The sequence below is a fragment of the Chelonia mydas genome, chromosome 9 (assembly GCF_015237465.2).
Source record: "Chelonia mydas isolate rCheMyd1 chromosome 9, rCheMyd1.pri.v2, whole genome shotgun sequence".
Classification (NCBI taxonomy): domain Eukaryota; kingdom Metazoa; phylum Chordata; order Testudines; family Cheloniidae; genus Chelonia; species Chelonia mydas.
Window position 1 is genome coordinate 2183556 of NC_057855.1, and position 22333 is coordinate 2205888.

The following is a 22333-nucleotide window of genomic DNA, read 5'->3' on the forward strand; positions in this document are numbered from 1 at the left end:
CATGGTCCCTATCCTTGTGGGAATGCAGGGGCTGCTGTGTCCCTGCTCCCCTGGGGGTGCTTGATACCCCCAAAGGGGGCAGGACCAAGGGTCCGGCTTGGCCCATGCACCTGCTAGGAGAGCTGGGCAGGGAAAATAAATGAAAGGCAAATGTCCCATAACTGCTTCAGGCCGGTTTGAAAATAATCCAGCACTTTCCTAAGGGCTGGGTTGTGACACCCTTACCTCCTTGGAATCGATGGCTCTACTAGGGGCTACTCACCAGTGGGGAGAGGAGCCCTCTGTTATTATATCAGAGAGATGTATCAGCTGGGGCTATGGACCAGTCTATTAATTCTATGTTAATTCACAAGTGACTGGTCACACAGATCCCGCGACTTGTGTGTTTAGTGAAGTATAAAAACTGGATCTCACTGTCCAGGAAGGTTTTCCTGAAATTCAGCTTACAGGTTTCCTGCCTAAAATTTCAGCGTGATGCTCCTGACCCCTACACTCCTCACTGAATCATTCCCCTCTGCTCTGGGAGTTATCACCCCTCTGACAGATCAAATGATTGATTTTCTTCCTCTGAAGCATCAGGGCCGGCCAGGGCTGGAGACAGGACATTGGCCGGGGAGGGCTCGGGCTCTGAGGGGGCACCGAGCATTCTCTCTCTCTCTCTCTCTCACTCAGGTGCTTGGCTGGCTGGTTGGCGCTCACATGCACAGGGTCTAACTCATCGCTATAAGTGAGGTTGGGTAGGAATTGTCCCCCAGGCCAGACTGGCTGGGACCTTGGAGGTTCCTCTCCTTCCTCTGCAGTGTGTGGGTGCAGGTCACTTGCCAGGATCATTTGGGTGCATCTCACATCGTCCTTTCCCTGCCATGGCAGGGGCTTGGGCACTGGTGAAGCTCGGTCCCTGTGGCACATCAGTCTGCTCTCCGGTGGCCTGGGATGCTTATTCCGGTTGGTGGGTTTATCGTGCAGGTGCTGGGAGCTGTTGGAGGCCTGGGAGATACAGCCAGTCAGCCCAGATGGTCTGGTTGGCCCTTCTGGCCTTAAATTCTATGACTCTAACCACACTACACAAAAGCCCAGACGTCACAGTTTGTGCTCGCACGTGGCTCGGCCCTAGCACCCTGCGATGGCCCTGGGAGCAGCACAAACCCCCTTGACTTGAGGTTATAGCCTTCCTGTAGCACAGCGGTTCCCAAACTCATTCTGCCGCTTGCGCAGGGAAAGCCCCTGGCGGGCCGGGCCGGTTTGTTTACCTGCCGCGTCCGCAGGTTCGGCCGATCGCGGCTCCCAGTGGCCGCGGTTCGCTGCTCCAGGCCAGTGGGAGCTGCGGGAAGCGGCGCGGGCCGAGGGACGTGCTGGCCGCAGCTTCCAGCAGCTCCCATTGGCCTGGAGCGGGGAACCGCAGCCACTGGGAGCCGCGATCGGCCGAACCTGCGGACGCGGCAGGTAAACAAACCGGCCCAGCCCGGCAGGGGCTTTCCCTGCACAAGCGGCAGAGCGAGTTTGGGATCCACTGCTGTAGCATGTGGTACCTGCGCTTCTCTCCTAGGTTCCAGTGGAAGGAATTGCCATCTTACACCAGTTTCCATTTTCCTCAGCCCTGCAGAGGATGTCGGTCATAGCTCAGGAGATCGGAGGGGAGCAGCAGGTCTTCATGAAGGGTGCTCCAGAGACAGTGGCCAAGTTTTGTAGACCAGAAACCAGTAAGTAACATCTCTATAAATGCTCAGACATATGTGAGATGTGGCTTTTAATCTGTACGGGGCCTGCACTATGACAGGAGAGATCTGGGTTTGATTTCTGAGCCCAGACTCTTACATCCAGACTGACAGGAGTTAGAGCTTTACCGTCACTCGACAGTGACTCGTTCTGGCTGATCTGAGTGGGATCTGATTGGATCTAACCAACCCCTGCTCAGCCAAAGGACGCTGCTGAGAGATGAACAGAGAGTACAAATTGGTGGCATCCTCCACAGCAGATATTTCAAAGACAACCCTCTTGATTTTCCGGCCTACAGTAGCCAAGCAGTAGTATTGTGGTTTTTTTGCTAAATGACTAAAATGGCTAAAATGACCAATATGATTCACAGCGTGAGCTAATGGTTAGAGCAGGGGACTAGAAGACAAGACTCCTGGGTTCCAATCCAGCCGCAGCCACTCGCTTGCTCTGTGTCCTTAGTCAAGTCACTTAAACTTTCTGAGCCTTGTTTACCCATCTGTAAAATGGCTAGAACAACACACCTACCGCGCAAGGCACTAGGAGAGTTTATTAACATTGATAAAGCAATTTGAGACGCTTGGATGGACAGTGATAGAAAAGGGAAGTTTTGTTACTATTATTATGCCAAGTCAAATTCATCAGGCTAGTCCTGAATCAGTCACGAGGCTTATTAATAATTGGGGAAGGAGGGGTGCCCCCGGCCCTCTGATCATGGAATTCTCTCCTGTTCAAAGGCAGCCCCATGCTTCCAGACCACTTTAGCTCTCCAAAGACGGCAGATTAGGCTTGACAGCACATTGTTCTTGTCACTGTTCAGGGCAACTGCACCTGTATTTCCCTCAGGCTTCCAGCTCCACAACTACTGCCGATCTTGGGTGGAGACCTGCGTCTCTTTCCTTCCTGACCAGGGTACATCAAAGCTGTACAGTTCCCTGCCTGCACTGTGTATTTCCCAGCAAAGAGAGTCTGCCTAAACAGATCTGCTTGCTTTCTCTTCAGAGGCGGATCACAGAGGGATTGGCACAGATATACGTTACCACACAGCTCTTTCGAAGCCAGCCAGCTTTTATTCTTAAGGCGAAAAGCATCATAGACAAAACATATTAAAAACAGTGAGAGAAGCTGCACATGCTAATAAGTTTATGAGGCATCGCTTCACCCTCGGGGCTTCTTCGTGGTTACAAGGGCAGAGCTTTGGCTCAGAACAAGAGCACAGTCTTCTGCGGCCGCAGTAAGCCCAGTCCTTCCAATCCTCCCCTAAGGACTGGGGCCCTGCATGGCCCCAGGGTCTAGTCGGTTTGCTGGATCAGGAAGAAAGCCCTGAGTCAGTTCACAACCCAGTTCACAACCCTGCTTTTATCCCAAAGTCCTTTCTTTGTTGGTCTCTGGAGAATCCAGTTTGAACTAGTCTATGTACTTCTCCCCCGGTGGGTGGCTTCAAAAGCTGAGAGAGGACATTCATTTGCACACACACAGCCCGGCTACAGCAGGAATGTACAATGCCACGACAACAGGTACACAACTGCATTCTAATGCAGTGTGCCCCAAAAGGATTTACCCTCATTCAGGAAGGTGGAGCTTAATTCCAGGCGGTTTGTTCAGGGTACTGTCACTGTTTTCTCCTGCACAGTGCCACCCGGTTTTGCCAGTGAGCTTCAGCTCTATGCAGCACGGGGCTTCAGGGTCATCGGACTGGCGCACAAAATTCTGCAGGGAGGGAGGCAGGCAGCTGGCTTAACAAGGTAAGAAACAGACGACTGCCACTGACTTACTGGGCTCTGTAGCTGTCTAGCAGTGGGGAAGGGAGATTGTGGGAAGGGCTTTGGAGGACTATCTGCACTCTCACATGACCTTGCCTGCATCCTCAGTGCAAAGTAGCCTGGTTCCAGCCCAAACTAAAGCACAGAGCAGGCTTTAACCCATCCCCCAACCCATACACTTAAGGTCAAAAGTGCAATAAGCATGTGCTTGAGGGTAGTGTGTGTGGATGGGGTGGGTTGGGCAAAACCATGCACAGGAGCCCAGGCTAACCCTCCAGTGACACATACCCTGTAGGCTGAGCTGACAGCGCTGCTGTGGAAGGAGTAGGCAATGAATGAGTTCAGGAGGCAGGCTTCGAGAGTCTCCATTTAAAATCAGGATCGTGGACCTGTCTAGGGACGCAGGAATCTTTTCTGCTGGCTGTGGCAGGAATTTACCTGAGCTCTCCAGCCTAACACCCAAACTTATAGGTGTGCAACATATTTCGCAATACTGTTTTGTCCTATGGGCAATATTACTAGTATAATAGGTGGCATATGGATATTGCTGGCAGCGTTTCTTGTGAAGTTGTGGGTCAAGCTGCAAAGTGCAATTCTGCTCTGAAAAGTGACCCTTAAAGTGGCACCTGCGACTCAGCTGATCTGGTCACAGTGAGCATTTGCAGAATCAGACCCCACATGCCAGAATGACGAGAACAAGTTTTGGTCCTTTCCCTCCAGTCGACCCCCCGGATCCAGCCCACATCTGGAAGAGAGCTGGGTTCTGTTCTGGCTCCGTGCTGCAGCAACATGATTGTTAACTGAGTTCCAAAGGCAGGGCCAAACCCTGCTCTCACTGGTCCTTGTACAACTCTATTCAAGCCAAGGGCGTTGCACATGTGTGAGTCAGGGCAGAGTTTAAAGCCATGGAGGCTGAAGAGGTGTAATGGAGGGTGGAATTTAGCTTCCAGCATCTTTGTTGCCAGCGATGATGCGAGAGCCAAAAAGAAGCCAGCCTGACTTTCCGATCTGAAGTTGGATTTGCAGAGCTGGTAGTTACCAAACAAACATACTTTTATTTATTAACTCAGTAAATACAATCTGGTGTCTCTGTGAGATACCATATGTGACCCCTTTTCCCGCCCCATGCCAATGTTACAGTTACCTTGTAGACTAGAACTAGCTAGGGAACTGCAGCTCCATTTTGGTCCCCAAGGCCACAATGAAATCAGTAACAACCTCCAAAGCTAGATATACACTGTGCTTCATATACAGACCAAGGAAACAGGTTTCAGTGGTAGCCGTGTTAGTCTGTATCAGCAAAAAACCAAGAAGTCCTTGTGGCACTTTCGAGACTAACCAATTTATTTGGGCATAAGCTTTCGTGGGTTAGAACTCACTTCATCAGATGTATGAAGTAAAAGATACAGGAGCAGGTATAAATGCATGAAAGGATGTGGGTTGCTTTACCAAGTGTTAGGTCAGTCTAATGAGATACATCAATTAAAAGCTTTCATCCAGACCACGCCACATGATCCATTGTCTACAGCCAAGCTCTAAGATACAACCGCATTTGCTCCGATCCCTCAGACAGAGACAAACACTACAGGATCTCTACCAAGCATTCTTAAAACTGCAATACCCACCTGCTGAAGTGAAGAAACAGATTGACAGAGCCAGAAGGGTATCGAGAAGTCACCTACTACAAGACAGGCCCAACAAAGAAAGTAACAGAACGCCACTAGCCGTCACCTACAGCTCCCAACTAAAACCTCCCCAGCGCATCATCAAGGATCTACAACCTATCCTGAAGGATGACCCATCACTCTCACAGATCTTGGGAGACAGGCCAGTCCTTGCTTACAGACAGCCCCCCAACCTGAAGCAAATACTCACCAGCAACCACACACCACACAACAAAAACACCAACCCAGGGACCAAACCCTGCTACAAACCCCAGTGCCAACTCTGTCCACATATCTATTCAAGGGACACCATCATAAGACCCAACCACATCAGCCACACCATCCGGGGCTCGTTCACCTGCACATCTACCAATGTGATAGATGCCATCATGTGCCAGCAATGCCCCTCAGCCGTGTACATTGGCCAAACCGGACAGTCTCTGCGCAAAAGAATAAATGGACACAAATGTGACTTCAGGAATCATAACATTCAAAAACCAGTAGGAGAACACTTCAATCTCTCTGGTCACTCAATAACAGACCTCAAAGTGGCAATTCTTCAACAAAAAAACTTCAAAAACAGACTCCAGCGTGAAGCTGCAGAACTGGAATTAATTTGCAAACTAGACACCATCAGATTAGGCCTGAATAAAGCCTGGGAGTGGTTAGGTCATTACAAAACCTCAACTTAATATCCCCAATACTAATGTCTTCCTACTGTTACTCACGCCTTCTTGTCAACTGTCTGTAATGGGCCATTTCAAAAGTTATTTCTCCTCCCTTGGTATCCTGCTGTTAATTGATGTATCTCGTTAGATTGACCTAACCAGTGATGAGCTGCCAAAATCTTAACAACCGGTTCCCTCCTCACCCCACAAGGGGGTCGTTGCCCACCCCCGCCCCCCCGGGACTCCTGCCCCATCCAACCCCCCGCGTTTCTTGACGCCCCCCCCCAGGACCCCTGCCCCATCCACCCCTCTCCCCTGTCCCCTGACTACCCCCAGAACCGGGGAGGAGGGTCTCGTGGGCCACCGTAGTGGGTGCCCACCCCACCCCTAAGAGCCAGAGGGACCTGCCGGGAGACGGGGTGGGGAGTCCCGGCAGTGCTTACCTGGGGCAGCTCTCAGGAAGCATCCGGCAGGTCCCTCTGGCTCCTAGGGGCGGGGGAGCGTAGCTAGGGGGGAGCGGCCACTCACCCACTGATCACATCAAAAGTCACGCCTTAGGCACCGAGTCCCTGGGTGCTCCGGGGCTGGAGCACCCACAGGGAAAATTTGGTGGGTGCAGAGCAACCATCGGCAGCTCCGCGCCCTGCGCCTGGCCCCAATTCACCTCCGCTCAGCCTCCTCCGCTGAACACACCGCCCCGCTCTGCTTCTCTGCCCCCCACCCCGGCTCCCCGCGAATCAGCTGTTCGGTGGGAAGCCAGGGCAGGCTGAGAAGCAGGCGGCGGCTTCCTGCTCAGGCCCAGGGAGGCGGAGGTGAGCTGGGGAGGGGAGCGGTTCCCCTCCGCCCCCTCCGCCCCCCGGGTTACCTGCTGCAGCACGGGCAGCCCTCCTCATGCCCCCCGCCTCAGCTCACCTCCGGGCTGGAGCACCCATGGTGTCGCCACCTAAGGCCACTTTTGGCCGGTTAAATTTAGAAGCCCTTTTAGAACGGGTTGTCCCTCGCGGAACAACCGGTTCTAAAAGGGCTTCTAAATTTAACAACCAGTTCTAGCAAACCGGTGCGAACCGGCTCCAGCTCACCACTGGACCTAACACTTGGTAAAGCAACCCACATCCTTTCATGTATTTATACCTGCTCCTGTATCTTTTACTTCATGGATCCGATGAAGTGGGTTCTAGCTCACGAAAGCTTATGCCCAAATAAATTTGTTAGTCTCTAAGGTGCCACAAGACCAAGGAAAGTACAGAGAGAAACTGGGAGAGAAAGGGGCAGTCTCCTTTCAAAATACAACCAGTGCCAGCTAGTGTCACTGATCTGCAAAGCTTCCAGGTGTAGGTAACTTCTCTACTAATACTAACAAATTTATTTGAGCATAAGCTTTCATGAGCTACAGCTCACTTCATGTAGCTCACGAAAGCTTATGCTCAAATAAATTGGTTAGTCTCTAAGGTGGCACAAGTCCTCCTTTTCTTTTTGCAAATACAGACTAACACGGCTGCTACTCTGAAATCTACTAATACTGACAGACATACTTCAGGAGGGTGTTGGAAGAGCTAATTAGTTAATTGAAAAAGCTATTTTGAACTGGAATAGGCTCATGTTGCTAATAGGCTGATTTGACATAAACAGGACTGCGATTCCAGAAAGATTAGTAAGACACGTCTCTGTCTTCTTCATTCTCAGGGAGGAGGTGGAGTCTGACCTCACGTTCCTTGGCCTTCTGATAATGGAAAATCGTCTGAAGGCAGAGACCAAGCCTGTGCTGGAAGAACTCAGCGCTGCCCGCATCAGGAGCGTTATGGTCACAGGTAGCTACACAGGGACATTCTTTTATGCTGTTGCTTGGGCACTGGCGTTGAGTAGAAGAAATAGTGACTTTCAGTCAATTGTATCCCAGGAAGCAGCCGTGTTAGAGTCACGGCTCCTGCTTGAACCACGTGTGTGTGTCCCTGAAAATCATCCCAGCCCCTTCAGACAATTATCCCAGCCCCTTAAACTCCTAATGCAGCCCTGGCTTCCTCCTCCATCAGGCCCCCTTTCTCCACAGTCCAGCTGCTGGGCTGACTTAGGCTCAGAATCTCTCTCCGTGCCCCCGGCTATTAGGCCTCTTGCTGTCATCTCTGGTTCTGCGTAACGTGCCAATGACTCTGTCCCACTCCCTTCTCTGCCTCCCCTCCCCCATGTCCCCCTTGTCCTGCAATGAAAGTGGGAGAGCGGGGTGCTGTGGGGGGATGGCAGGAGGGTTGCCAGGCGTCCAGTTTTCGACTGGAACTCCAGGTCGAAAAGGGACCCTGGTGTCTCCGGTCAGCAGTGCCGACCGGGCCATTAAAAGTTAAGTCAATGGCACAGCAGGGGCCTGGGGCTAAGGCAGGTTCCCTGCCTGCCCTCGCTCCACGTGGGTCCCGGAATTGGCCGCCAGGTCCCTGCAGCCCCTAGGCCAGTGGGTGGTCAGGGAGGTGCCGCAGGCTGCCTGTGCCCCATGGTGGAACCGCGATCAATGGGAGCTGCGGGGGCAGCGCCTGTGGGGCCAAGGGCAACGCATGGAGCCTCACTGGCCGCCCATGTACCTAGGGGCTGCAGGGACCTGGTGGCCACTTCCTGGGAGCCACGGTAAGTGCCACTGGGACCCTGCACACACACACACACACACGCACCCCGCATCCCAACCCCTTGCCTCAGCCCAGAATCCCCTCCCACACCCAAACTCCCGCCCGGAGCCCACTCCCCGCAATCCCTCCAACACCTTGCCCCAGCCCTAAGCCCCCTCCGTCACCCCAAGCCCTTCATCCCCGGCCCCACCCCAGAGCCTGCACCCCCAGCCGAAGCCCTCACCTCCCTCCCGCATGCCAAACCCCTCAGACCCCAGCCCGGAGACCATTCCTGCACCCAAAACCCAGCCCCACCCCAGAGCCTGTACCCCCAGCCAGAGGCGTCACACCCCTGCACCCCACCCCCCTGCCCCAGCCTGGAACCCTCTCCCGTACCCCAAATCCCTCATCCCTGGCCTCACCCCAGAGCCCACACCCCCAGCCAGAGCCCTCACCCCCCTCCCACACCACAACCCCCTGCCCCAGCTCTGTGAAAGTGAGTGAGGATGGGGGAGAGCGAGCGACGGGGGGCGGGGGGGGGGTGGAACAAGCAGGGGTCCAGGCCTTGGGGAAGGGGCAGGGCAGGGGTGTTCAGTTTTGTGCGATTAGAAAGTTGGCAACCCTAGATGGCAGGAGAAGGACTGAGTGAACTTTCTCATGGTACAGTTACATTGCTTGTGCTTTCTTGGTTTTTGCCCCTTTTTGGTACCCAGCCTACCCAAAGGCTGTGCCAGGACAACTGAGGAATTTCCGTCACTGTTACAGCAGCAATTCAGCATTTAATTCTTTTACCTTCTTCCAGGCTGAACCGGTACATAGGTCCCCTTCTGACAGGGAATCCATTAGTATTTTCTCAGCTGGATTCAATCCAGACCAGATAAAATGTTAATTTTAAAGGCAGGCCTGAGCTGGAAAAATTCATTCACATTCAAAATGGCTGTGGACCATTTTTCTGTGCTGTTAAACAACTGCCATTTTCCACTCCAGCGTTTCAACAGTGGGTAAAGTGAACTCTGTGTATATCAAAGGGATTGTAAAGCTCTGTGGTATCCTTAGGATGAACGGTACATTGTGAATGGAAGGCAACGGTATTATAAAAACATGCAGATGCAACCATTGAAATCTCTCTGGTACCGAGAGTCTGTGAGATCACATGGAATTTAGGGAAAATTTTACATTTCCTCCAGCCTCCAGGTTTAAAATCCACATTAGACAAACCTGCAGATGACACCTCCCCCCCCGACTTGATTTTTCTAGGTGACAACATACAGACAGCGGTTACTGTGGCCAAAAATGCTGGCATGATTTCTCAGACCAGTCAAGTGATTCTCATTGAAGCAAACGAACTATCAGGTTCCCCCTCAGCATCCATCACCTGGAAGCTACTGGAAGAAAGCAAACCGAATGGCTACAGAAACCTGGTGAGTGCTAAATGGGCAGGTCTCAGGTGATGGGAGAATAAATGGTACACTGGCATCTAGGCCCTCTTAGTGATGCTGGTGTAACTCACTGGGGTTACTCTGGTACCCCTGACATCAGAGACTGCCTGTTAGTCCCCATCTGTGCTACAGAACATGCTGTGTTGGGAAAGTGTTTAAAGAGAAAGTGATCATTAAATTGCTTTACTCGTATTTCAGTGTGTTGCCATTTTAATGAACTGGGATGTGACTTTGTTAACGCTGATTTTGCAAACCCTTCTAGACTAGTCTTGAGAATGGCTTTCCAGGAGCCTGTTAAAGGTTTGTCCCAGTCCCACTGGTAACCCCAGCATGGTAGCTGAAACCTGTTTCAAGACTGTGTCTTCATACGGCATGTTGTGTGGTGCAGCTGGCCCTTAGACTTTGTGAGCATGCCCGGCAGGGAACAGCCTTGACCTGACTAGAAGGGGTGGAACAGAGGTGAGCAGAGAGGAAAATCCCTGTATGTGCAAGTAAAACATTGATTAAATCAGTTTCAAAAAATTACGTACACAAGTTGTAATTATGGTAAGAAAACACATACACAATGACACCGAGACATGTGCCCGTGATGGTGTCTTTTTCCCTGCCAAAGATCAATATTAATCTGAGTCACTGACAGTTGGAGGAGTGGATCCCTATTTGACAGAGCTCGTTACTGGATATAGACAGATGGGAGAAGATGACTGCAGGTGTCCTTGGAGAGGTCCCCAAAGTTCTGAGTGGGTCCCACTTGCCTGTAATCCAGTTTCAGCAGCATCGTTAACATCCTAGGTCCCGCATCGGGTATTATTAATTCTACAGTTTACTGCCAAAGAGCTGTGGCCTGAGAAGAGCCAATATCTATCTACGTTACTTACCTGGTCCCATTCCCCTAGCATCTGAGCACCTCCTAATCTTTCATGTGTTTATCTTCCCACCACCCCTGGCAGGTAGGAACTGTTATCCCCCCATTATACAGATGGGGAACTGAGGGGCTAAAGGACTGGCCCAAGGTCACAGAGGAGCAGGGATCTGAACCAAGGTCTCCCACCTCCTAGTCTAGTGTTCTAACCACTGGACATCCTTCCTCTCTACACAATAGAGCACCAGGGTTTGAGTGCAGCCAGGTCATCTTTTAAGTCCATCGTATGGAAATAACTCTGGCCTGATTTATAGGAGACTTACATTCAAGTTGGGGGAAGATTCCGCTCTGAAGTTGGACGTAGCAGTTACCATTTTGCCATGAGTGGAAAATCCTACCAGGTCATTACACAGCATTTCAGCTATTTACTTCCGAAGGTAAGTTGTGGGCTATTTGCACTGTGGCCCTGCTCCAGGTAAATTCTGGGGAGATCATTCTTAGAAGTGCTCTCAACTTGTTTTGCTCACAACAGTCTAGTTAAGTCGAACCATTGCATATTTAGGATTAAGCCGGTGACTCAAACAACCTGCCAGTCCTTTGTTCCCTGATTTCTTTTTAGCGGAGGCACAGTGCAGGTTCATTCATTGCCCATTCCGTTTTCAGATCCTGCAGAAGTCCCATGTGAAGTGAGTTTTAGGACTTATGCTGCTCCTTATTCACACTCATCACTGCTGGACTTCTTAGCCAAGTGGAGTTGAAAAAGCACACTGAAGGATTTTCAATCATTTTCTCCTTTCAGCTCCTGATCAATGGGACAGTTTTTGCTAGAATGTCTCCAGGTCAGAAATCCAGCCTGGTGGAGGAGTTTCAAAAGTTGGAGTAAGTTTTTTTTCAAAGTGCTGGATTAATTCACAGGCTGGAGGGGAGTCAAATGAGAATCATCAGCTCCTGTCCAGCAGCTTGGAATTAGAACTGGAAACTGTGTGCCTGATGGGAAATCCCAAATCTGAGTCTCCTACGAAAATATAGCTTGGAAAATATTTCCCCTAAGCACATTAAAGAAGAGCCACTGAGGGGGTCTGTGATAGCCTTATAGTCCCAGCTAGCAGGCTGGGCAGCCCAAAACATAACATGTCCCGCACTCAGACTTTCCTGTGGTCTCACCCATCTCACATGTGTCCTGCTGCTTCACTGGCAAGAAAAAGAGGAGCTTGTCGCCTACACACAAGATTTAGGGAAATCTCCCCGAGTTGCAGCTCCGCTGATGCTGGTGGCATTTTCACCTCTCTCTCATCAAGACCTATTTTGGGGTTCGAGAACACAGTGGAACAAGCAGCTAGGCTCAGTCTGCACCAGCACTAGAGGAACTGGGAGAATTTCAGAAAATCTTCAGTATAGACAGCTGGGGTGAGTCCAGTTCAGGAGCACACAAAATCCAGAGTCCTGGGCATGACGTATTTCAGTCACCCAGCCTGCCAGCTGGGACTTTACCGATGAAATATAAAGAATAACTTACACTATGTAGCCCCTGTCAGGACCCCAGTTATGGGAGGTGGGCGGGTCAAGGACAGGGCCTAGGCTGGAGAGGACATGGTCTGAGTTCAGGGTACACGGTCCAGGCCAGAAGCAGCAGTCCATGCAGGTGGCACGGTGTAGGATGAGGTCAGTGTGAAGGTCGAGGAGCCACACTGGGTTAGCCAAAGGAGCCAGCCAAAGTGGGATTAGGGGAAGCTAGGAAGGGCGAGATGTCAGGAATGGAGCAGGGGACCAGGACCAGGAGCTAGGCAAGGTGTCAGGAGTGCACCGCAGGCTGTTCGCAGCAGCAAGCCAGTGCTCTGCCTAGTTGCCAAGGCAGCCCCCGGCAGTTTTCCCTAGGCCTTAAATAGCGTGCCTGGGACAGTCAGGGAATGTGGCAGGCTCCACCAGCAAGGATCTCTGTGGGTGGGGCATCCAGTGGTAGAACCCATAGGGCTTACCAGCTGCTATTCCGCATGTTCCCACACTGTCAGGAGGTGGTGTAGACATCACAGCCACCCAGGAGCCAGCAGACCTGGGTTCCAGCCCTGCAAGTCCTTGCAGCCCTTTCCATCAAAACATTAAACTAACCCCCCCACTCGCTACAGGGCTCCCTTTTGCCCGTGCTGAAATGCTGTTTGGTTTGGTTTGCAGTTACTTTGTGGGTATGTGCGGAGACGGAGCCAATGACTGTGGGGTGAGTGGAAACCCAACTTAAACATTGTTTGAGAAGCGCATTTCAGTGCCAGGGAAATACTCCAGATTTAGTAGCCCTGGAGAAGCAAGTTCTCCACAGAGCAGCTGCATTAAGGACAGCGGACTTAGGCCATGATCCTTCAGTGAGTTCCACCCAGGGACCAGAGCCATCCACAGGTGGAGCTTGTTGCAGAATTAGGGCCTTTGAGACCAATCCCATCTCCCCTAAAAGCCAATGAGCTGAGGCCAGGACTCCAGGCACACAGGGCTGGCAGCCGAAACCCGGGGCATGCGGGACATCAGCTGAGACCCCGGGTGCATGGGGACAGCAACTGGGACCCCAGGGGTGCTGCAGCACCCCCCACACCTCTAGTTCCCGCTTCTATGTCCTGGTGTATGCCAGGGAAGGCAGCTGGAAGATACAGCTGACATGCCATAGGAGGGGACTAAGGAGATGAGTGAGAGCATCTCCCAGAGGGACTGGCCATGCCCCATCACCAGCCTGTATTGGGCACTTCTGGGGTGACACTGGCTGGCTCCCGGTGCCCCCGTGGAGTACACGGATGGCGTTGATTGGCGGGCTGGCTGGCCAGTCAGTGTGCATTGCCGGCAGGAGGGTACTGACCAGCGCTGTGTATTTCAGGCTTTGAAAATGGCCCATGCTGGGATATCGTTGTCTGAGCAGGAGGCGTCGGTGGCTTCGCCTTTCACGTCCCGAACCCCCAGCATAGAGTGTGTGCCCGAGCTGATCAGGTGAGCGCAGGCTCTTCGCACACTGCTATCGCAGAGAAATTGGTTCCTGTCCCACGGTACAGCTGGGCTTTCACAGCAGAACATACATCAAACTCCACGGCCCTGAGGATGCGCTTTACACTGCTCCTGTCTAAGAGCACAGCTTTCACTACACGGACTATTCATTTCCCCACAGCCGCGAAGCGGGAGGCCTGCCACAGCTGTGGAGCATGTGGCTAAGAATGGGTTCAGTGCCAGGGAACGAGGAAGAAGAAGAAGGAGCTATAGAAAGAGACACACGTGTCTGTTGTGCTAAATCTGGGCACTGCTATAGTGTCCTCCATCACAGGGCCCTGCCACACTGTGCAAACAGCTAACAAAATAACACCTTGCGGTGCCATCCCCTGAGGATCTCAAAGCTCATAATGAACCCTTGCAATGCCCTGCAAGGAAGGGAAATAACATTATCCCCATTTTACTGATTGGAAAACCAGGGTATGGAAGTTGTGGACTAGATCCTGCTCCTGTTGAAGCAAAGGGAAGCAGGACTGGGCTCTAAATCAGTTGCCCAAGGCTACACATGTCATGTGATAAAGGTCAAGGATCACAGAACAAGTCACTTTCTTCCGACACTGAACAAGGAACTTTATCAGAATAAGGGAAACAGTGTTATCCTTAGCACTTCTCTCTCTGCTGCTTTATTGCAGAGCTTCTGCCTAGAGCCTTTTCCAACAACCCACCCACCACAGCTTAAAGAGACAGGATTTGTATCTACACAACACAGTGAGCTAGTAGGAAAGTTGGGAATAGAACCCAGGAGTCCTGACTGCTAGGGTACTGCTCTAACTAATACGCTTGCTGCCTCCCAGAACACTCCTCTGCTTTGTTTGCACTTGAAATTGATGAGCTACTGGGTTTCATTGTAGGAAGGCCAGGGCCCTGGTTTCACGCAGCTGAGACAGCTGTGTTCCTCCATTGATTTGAATAGCTCGGGGAAGAGCCCCCTGGTGTATTGTTGCCTTACTGAGAACTCTTCGCACCCCCAGCACACTTTACATTTTCAATGCACTTTATAAACATTAGCTAGCCAGTGTCTTGAGGCGAACGGCATCAGGACTACTCCCATGAGTCGGGGTTAGCAGGGTCACTTCCTATTGCTGCAGAGCAGCATTGCAGCAAAGGAATTCATTGCTACAGAATTCTGATTAAGAAATACAGGCCCAGGCAATAATTTGTCAGGGATTCATCATCCCATAACTCATGCACTACTTTTCAACCTGACTTTCAAAGGACTGAGGAAAGCTGCACTCCCCGCCCCCCCGCCATCCTCTAATCATTATCATCTTTTCTCTTCCGTCACAGGCAAGGTCGCGCTGCTCTTGTCACTTCATTCTGCATGTTTAAGTACATGGCACTGTACAGCACCATCCAGTATCTTGGTGTTCTCCTGCTTTACTGGGTATGGCTCTGGGACCAGGAGTTTGTCAGTTAGAACAGAAGCAGGCCACTGCTCCCGTAGAGGGGGAGGAGGGTCTAATGGCCAAGACACAGCCAGGAGAGCTGGTTTCTTCTCCCAGCTGAGCCACAGACTCCTTGTGTGAGCTATGGCAAGTTGCTGAACTGCTCTGTGCCTCAGTCTCCGCATCTGTAAAATGGAGCGACTTTTGCCACTGAGTTCAGGGGGAGAAGGGCCAGGCCCAAAGCAGAGCCAGACGAATGCACACACAGAAGGCAAGATGCAGCATGCTATCTCAGGCAAAGGCATGTGCGCAGGAGATGGAGGGTGAGAAGAGAGGCTAAGGGATTACTTGCAGAGGGGGGGCTGTAGGAGAGAAGAGAGGTACTTTGGCAGATGAGCACAGGGAAACTTTTCAGCTGTTAAAAAGTGCATTGGCTATTAATGCCAGAGCGCCCTAAATTGCCTTTGGATGGAGCCTTCCCATTTAGTGAGGAGGGATTTGCATTCAGAAATCATCTGGTATCAAGAAAAGAACTTGCCCCTTCAGATCAGTCTCTCTTCATTTTTTTGAATGAGCTGGAAGGATCATTAGCCTGCACAATGTCCATGCACAAAACGATTGTATTTAGTGCAGCTCTGCGACAGTGCCTCTGTTGGAAGGACTGTCACTCATGGTGCACATTATCTGGCTAGTATCAGAGGGGTAGCTGTGTTAGTCTAGATCTGTAGAAGCGGCAAAGAGTCCTGTGGCACCTTATAGACTAACAGACATATCAGAGCATAAGCTTTCATGGGTGAATACCCACTTTGTCGGATTATCTGGCTGAATAGCATTCCCAAGGCTTTCAGAACAAACTGCAGATTATTAGCCCTATGGAAACACTGTGGGTTTATGAAACAAACAACCCTAAGGCAAATGTCTGATTTCTGTTTTCTTTTTGTTTCTCCTTTCAGCAACTAAACTCCTTTGGGAATTACCAATTTCTGTTCCAAGATCTGGCTCTTACCACTGTAATTGGTATAACAAGTAAGCTCCATAGTCACCTTTTGTGTCGGTGTGAGAATAGATCTCAGCTAATTTCCTCCCCCTGGACGTGTATAATCCTGCACACTGAAAAAGGAAAAGAAAGCTACCCTGCAGTGAATACAGTATATTTAAATCAGCAGAGAGGGCTTACCGTGCAATAAGAGAAAAGGGTTGTGAGCAGATGGGAAATCCTCGGGGCTGAGCTGATAGGCAGCCAGATCTGGAGTGACTCTCAGTACCTAGGAGAATTCCTTATGGGAGAGAAAAAAGAAAAGGGGTACTTGTGGCACCTTAGAGACTAGTCTCTAAGGTGCCACAAGTACTCCTTTTCTTTTTGCGAATACAGACTAACACGGCCGCTACTCTGGAACCTGTCATTATGGGAGAGAGACAACAGCAGCTCGTGCAGAGAAACTTGAGGTGGAAAGGAAACTCAGGGCCTTCTCTACTCATGAGGCAAGGCTGGAAGATCCCAGGGGCAGCAGTTACAGAGGAAGCCATGCGGAAGTGAAAGAGCGTAGGGATACACTGCGGGAGGGCCCGATAGTAAGCCACAACCAGTGGGGTAAGGTCAAAAGTTTGCAGTCCCCAGTTCAACTGCAATCAGAGAAGCTCGTTTGCTCCTTGATAGAGGTTAAAATCCCTGGGACCAAAGAGTAAAATCTTTGTGCAAGCAGCCAGCGTGACCATGTAGAACCCAGCACTGGGTGGCCCAACAGATTTGTTTAGAACCCCTTTGGGGATTCACAGCTTGTGCCGAGATCTGGCTCTTGTCACTATAATTCACTGCAACAGCTGTAACAAGTCAGCTCCGTAAAAGCCTGTATGGGAGAGAATGGGTCTGCAGCTGATGGCCACTCATAATACAGCATATAATAAACTGAATGCCCATACAGCGCATTGGCGTTGTGCATTAAAGAGGTGAGTGTAATGTTATAAGGGAAAGTGGGGGAAGGAATAGCCTCATGGATACACTCTCCTCTGCTCTATCTTGCCACTGTAGACAAACAAGACAGCTTTACTGTGAATTTTCTCCATAGCACTCTCCACATTTAAAGACCAGGATTACAGATTTACATCATAAGAGCTAACACTGTGGACGCACAGATCTAAAAAAGAGGCCAGGCAGGAAAGAGGTTTTCGTTTAAGGTTGAAAATGGTTCGGAGAGCTAAGGCAGAGACGCGCAATAAGGACGTGCCAGATGTCAGAAGCAGTGGAGTAGAAAGCTGGGCACTGCTGGTGGAAGGCGGAAACCAGTGCTAGATAAGAGAGAAGGGAAAAGAGAAAGACAAGTTTGAGACAGACAAGAGTAAATCCCTGAGGAGCTCTAAGAACAGGGAGAGTAAGGACAGGGGTGCTACACCTGCAGTGCTTTGTGTGTGCGTGAAGGCAGACAGCAGTGCTCTGCACATGGTGGGGTTCAGAGAGCTGGGGAAAGACCTCGATTACATCAGTTTTAAAAGTGCCAGCCATGACTCTTGGTGCCTGATGAGAGCTTTCTTGCTATGAACCCCCTGCTTGGCATCAGGATATTCCACTGAGCTTTTCCTCTCCCTGATGCTAGGGTAAATCAGGAGTAACTCCCCTGAAGCCAAGCTAGCCCCCAGCGTGCACATGAGGGGAACAGCAGGCCTGGGATTTTTCCAAAATAACTTCACAGATGTCAGATGCTGTTAATTAACCCTAAATGGCCGATAATATAGTGTTAAGCTGCTGGTATCTTGGATATACTAGTAAAAAAAACCCCATTCTTCTATCAGTGAGTTTGAACGGTGCCTACCCAAAGCTGGTCCCATACAGGCCTCCGGGCCAGCTGATCTCCCCTCCCTTGCTGCTGTCCGTGGTCCTGAACATCCTGTTCAGTCTGTGCATGCAGGTTTTTGGCTTTGTGACCGTCCAGAAGCAGCCCTGGTATGCTCAGCACAACATCTACAGGTAAGCCCCGTGCTCAGGACTCCAAACACAGTGGGGCTGGCGTACATGTAGCTACTGACAAGCTTGGGAACTGGGCTAGGCCCAGGCCCCAGAGGAGTGATTATGTGTAATATAGCTGCTGCTGAACTCACAGCAGGATGGTCGAGCAGGAGAGACCAGAGAGTGAGCTCCCAGAGCACAGGTACTGCTAGGCCAGGGGGGGCAACGGGAGGGTGAACACCTGATGACGTTCATCACAGTGCTCAGACTCACTCTGCGTGCGTCTGCTTTGGCAGCCACATTGAGGAGGCTGGTGGAGACTGGCTGGGGTTTTCCTTGAACGAGTCATTGGCCCTGGTGTGTTACGCATAGTCCAGGAATTCTAGATCACTTGGGTACAATTTCTAATAGCAAAAGGAAGAGTATCTGGGCAGTAGTTACTGCTGCCAAGGTTCCTGTTTGGTTCCATGGAAATGTCAATATGCCGCCTGGGTCCCATTACAACTGATGGCAAAGATCTGGGAAGGGGAAGTGTCGTCTAGTGGTTTGCGCACTGGGTGTCAGGAGACTGGGGATCTAGTGCCCCCTCTGCCATTGCCTCACTGTTGGGCAGGTCAATTCCCCTCTCCCCGCCTCAGCTTCCTCATCTGTAAAGCAGGGATAACAAAAGGTACCGCCGTCTCAGAGCTGCCGGGGGCCCATTCATTAGTGACTGAGAATGCTCTGGGAGTCCCAGTTGGAGGCTGGTACAGCCTTGCCGGCTGTCATTACTGACCACAAGGCCTCCTCTTTCACAGTGCCTGCCTCAGCGGGAATAAAAGCCATGTGGAGAATTCTTCCTCCGCTACCACCATCGGCTTCACTGGGATGGAGCATGCAGATGGCAGAGAGGGGGTGGACAATGGCTACAAGAGCTATGAAAACACCACAGTTTGGCTCCTCAGCACCATCAACTGCCTCATGGTAGCGCTGGTGTTCTCCAAGGGAAAGCCTTTCCGGCAGCCCGTATACACTAACTGTGAGTACAATGCACTGATTCTGTGCGACAGGCAGAGCATGGCCTGGCTCAGAGCCCGAGAAAGCCAGCTCACTAGGAAACACCTTGGCAAAAGCTTTGCTGGCCAACATTTCAAAAATAGGGGACCAACAATTTTTCAAAAGCATCTAACTGATTGAGACGCATGGCTACAATGGTTCCTGGAGCTCAGCACCTCTCAGAATTTGGCCCAGGCTTTGTGGATCTTTGATGCTCAGGATCTGAGCTGGTGACTGGGGCGCATTTCAGTAAGAGAGGAATCTAGAAAAGGGCAGCCTGTTTATCAGCTCCCCTGAACTGGTATGAAACAAACTACAAACAAATGGTATTTGGTGTCTGGTTGGCTGGTGGGGTGGGCGGCCTTTCCAAGGCTAATGTGGATCAGACACACATGTCAAAAAGAGAAGAACCAGAATTAAAGTGCCTGCTACCCACCAACCTTTGCTTTGGGTATCTCTAAGAAGGCCTGTGCCCCCTGTAGCATGTTGATAAACCAATTTCTGAGAGGATTAGGATTCAGGGCTTTAGTCTGGGCCCATCCGAAAGGAAAACTAAACCAAAACCAGAACATCACTCAGTCAAGGGCCAGAATAGCAATGAGAATCCAGAGCTGACTGCCTATTAACTCACTGCCTGGCCTCCACAAAGACAAATTGAAAAGGAGAAAGTCCCTGGCTCTGTCTGGGAGTGCGCTCTGATGGCCTCTGGTGCCCACCTGGGAGAAAGCACTCCTGAGCCCCCAGCTGGCTGCTCACAAGGCCCGACCAGAAGTCAGAAATGAAGAAAACCTAGGAAGCTGTCTAGGCCTTCGCCTTGCAGCACAGCTCTCCCTTCCTCACCTCTGTGAGATTCCACCAGGAAATGCTCAGCGGGTCCAGCCCCGACGGCTGCAATGGGAGGTGTTCATTGGGCTGATAATCCTTTCTGAGGGGCTGGTCCTAATGTTCCCAATCAGGGAAAACTCTCTTGGAATTTTCCTTGCTTTAGGGTTGAATTAACCCAGAGTGAGGACTGCATGTCTGGCTCTTTGTTAGGGGCACTGGCGGGGAAGGGCGTGAGCATCACATTTCTCCACAAGTTGGTTAAGAGGTGACTTGATTGTGATTGCAAGTACCTGCCTGAAGAGATTTCTGATAGCAGAGGGCTTCTCAGTCCAGCACACAAAAGCGAAGCAAGATCCAGTGGCTGGAAGCTGATAACAGACTCATTCAGACTAGAAATAAGGGGCACACTTTAACAGGGAGGGTAATTCACCCCTAGAATACCTTACCTAGGGATGTGATCGATTCTCTGTCACTTGCAGTCTTTAATTAAGATCAGAAGTGATGTCCTGGGTTCCATGAAAGTCAATGGCAAAACTCCCGTTGACTTCAACAGGAGCAGGATTTCACGCTAGATTTGTTTCTAAGCACAAGTTACCGGGCTCGATCCAGGAATCACTGGGTGAGGTTCTCTGGCCTCTGTGATGCAGGAGGTCAGATTAGATCACAATGGTCCCTTCTGGCCTTAAAATCTATCCATGTAAGGCTTGTCTCAGCCTCGCATGTGTGCCCTTGACTGACCAATGCTGGGTTTTTTTTACTCGGTTTATTTTCCTTTTGCTCCAAACTCTTCCCAATTTCATTGACGTTTGCATGGCCTGGTGAATGATGGGGGAGATACTCAGGAGTACATGTGAGCAGCTGCGGACGCTCATAACCACATTGTTTCACCTGACTGCTCTTGTCCCTTAGACATATTTGTACTTGTGCTAGCAGTACAGCTGGGCATCTGTGTCTTCTTTGTGTTTGCCGACATCGACGGTCTCTACTCGCAGATGGATGTAAGTATCATGTCAGGACGTGTTCTCTGTGCTCTAACCCTGTATTTCATTAGAGCCCCCGGATGGGTGAGGTCACATCTTTTATTGGACCAGCTTCTATTGGTGAGAGAGAGACAGGCTTTTGAGCTTATGCAGAGCTCTTCCTCAGGTCTGGGTGAGGTAAGGTCGAAAGCTTGTCTCTCTCACCAACGGACGTGGGTCCAATAACAGATATTACAACCCCCACCTTGTCCCTCTAAAATCTTGGGACTGGCATGGTTACAACACCACTGCATACTGTATTTCGTTAACAGTCTGCACTAGGATCACATCTGACATCAGGCACAGAGTCTCGCTGGGTGGTCCAGTAAGTCTGAAGCCATGCTAAGTTTAAAGTAGGGTTGAGTCAGATGAGAAGGACCGAGCAGTTCCGGGGGCTCTGGGTATATGCATTCGGTCACCTCTACATTGCCATATTGAAACCAGCTTGGATCTGGGCACTCTTACCACCTGATAGCTGGATAGAGACCTATGTGTATTGTTCGGTCCAGTCCCTCCCGGAGAGGTGTCTACATTATCAAACCCACCTCACTCGGTGTCCTTGTGGACTGGGTACACCTGGAGGTGGCCACACCAGGTCAGTGTCAAAGCATGGGGCAGGGGCGGGGTGTGGAAGCTTGCACGGCTGCCGTCCACGCTGGCCCTGCTCTGCAAGCAGAGAGAGGACGGCATTCCCTGGGGCTGCCGGCAAGCGCCTTGCACCAGCACCAGAGTCACAGTCTAAGAAAACCCAACTGTAGTCTAACGTGTGGCACATGCTCACAGACCAGAGTCTACCATGGCCTAGCCCACAGTGCGCTAAAGTAGCATTTGAGTTCAGATAGCAATGTCAGGGCTACAGTAACTGCATCAGGAAATAGGGACATGCAGGAGACAGATCTGAGATTTCACTGCTCCTTACCAACCAGCCATGCTGAAAATGCCTCTCCCTCCAGAGCAACTCCCAGCAAGCAGCACATGTTGTAACTGGACAGCTACAGTTAACAGAATCAGCCACTAGCTGGCACTTTAAAGGAACCATTGTCCCAGGTAGTTCCATACCCACAGTAACACATTCTCACCATCGCTGTTATAACAGACTAAAACTGGCTCTGGGAAGAATGGTCATGACAGCGATCTTATTCGAATCTGCTTGGAAGAGAGGAATTTAGTTTACATCATAGATAAAGCCTCAATCTTTGGTGAGGAAAAATAGAAAAATGTGGGAACCCAAACTCTGGGTGAAAGCACCAATCCATACTTTGGATCTGGGCTCCAGTCCTCAAATGAGTTGAGCCAACACCAGAGATTCCAAGACACCCAACCTTTGGGAAGTTTGGATCTGGATTCGGAGCGGGAATGACCTCTCTCTCGCTCTTCGTCTTTAAAAAAGAAAGAGAGAAATTAGATTTCCTG

General features: G+C 50.9%; 1 protein-coding gene across 1 annotated transcript in view; it reads left to right on the plus strand.

The window, feature by feature from the left end:
• ATP13A4 (ATPase 13A4) overlaps positions 1 to 22333 on the plus strand; it is a 65088-nt gene that overhangs the window by 38796 nt on the left and 3959 nt on the right. The window contains exons 16-28 of the mRNA XM_007069023.4: positions 1547 to 1700; positions 3347 to 3458; positions 7492 to 7616; positions 9654 to 9817; positions 11012 to 11134; positions 11497 to 11576; positions 12867 to 12909; positions 13552 to 13661; positions 15003 to 15099; positions 16054 to 16126; positions 17888 to 18062; positions 18839 to 19059; positions 20811 to 20899. Coding sequence (XP_007069085.2) covers positions 1547 to 1700; positions 3347 to 3458; positions 7492 to 7616; positions 9654 to 9817; positions 11012 to 11134; positions 11497 to 11576; positions 12867 to 12909; positions 13552 to 13661; positions 15003 to 15099; positions 16054 to 16126; positions 17888 to 18062; positions 18839 to 19059; positions 20811 to 20899 — 1566 coding nt within the window. The remainder of the gene's footprint in view (positions 1 to 1546; positions 1701 to 3346; positions 3459 to 7491; positions 7617 to 9653; positions 9818 to 11011; positions 11135 to 11496; positions 11577 to 12866; positions 12910 to 13551; positions 13662 to 15002; positions 15100 to 16053; positions 16127 to 17887; positions 18063 to 18838; positions 19060 to 20810; positions 20900 to 22333) is intronic.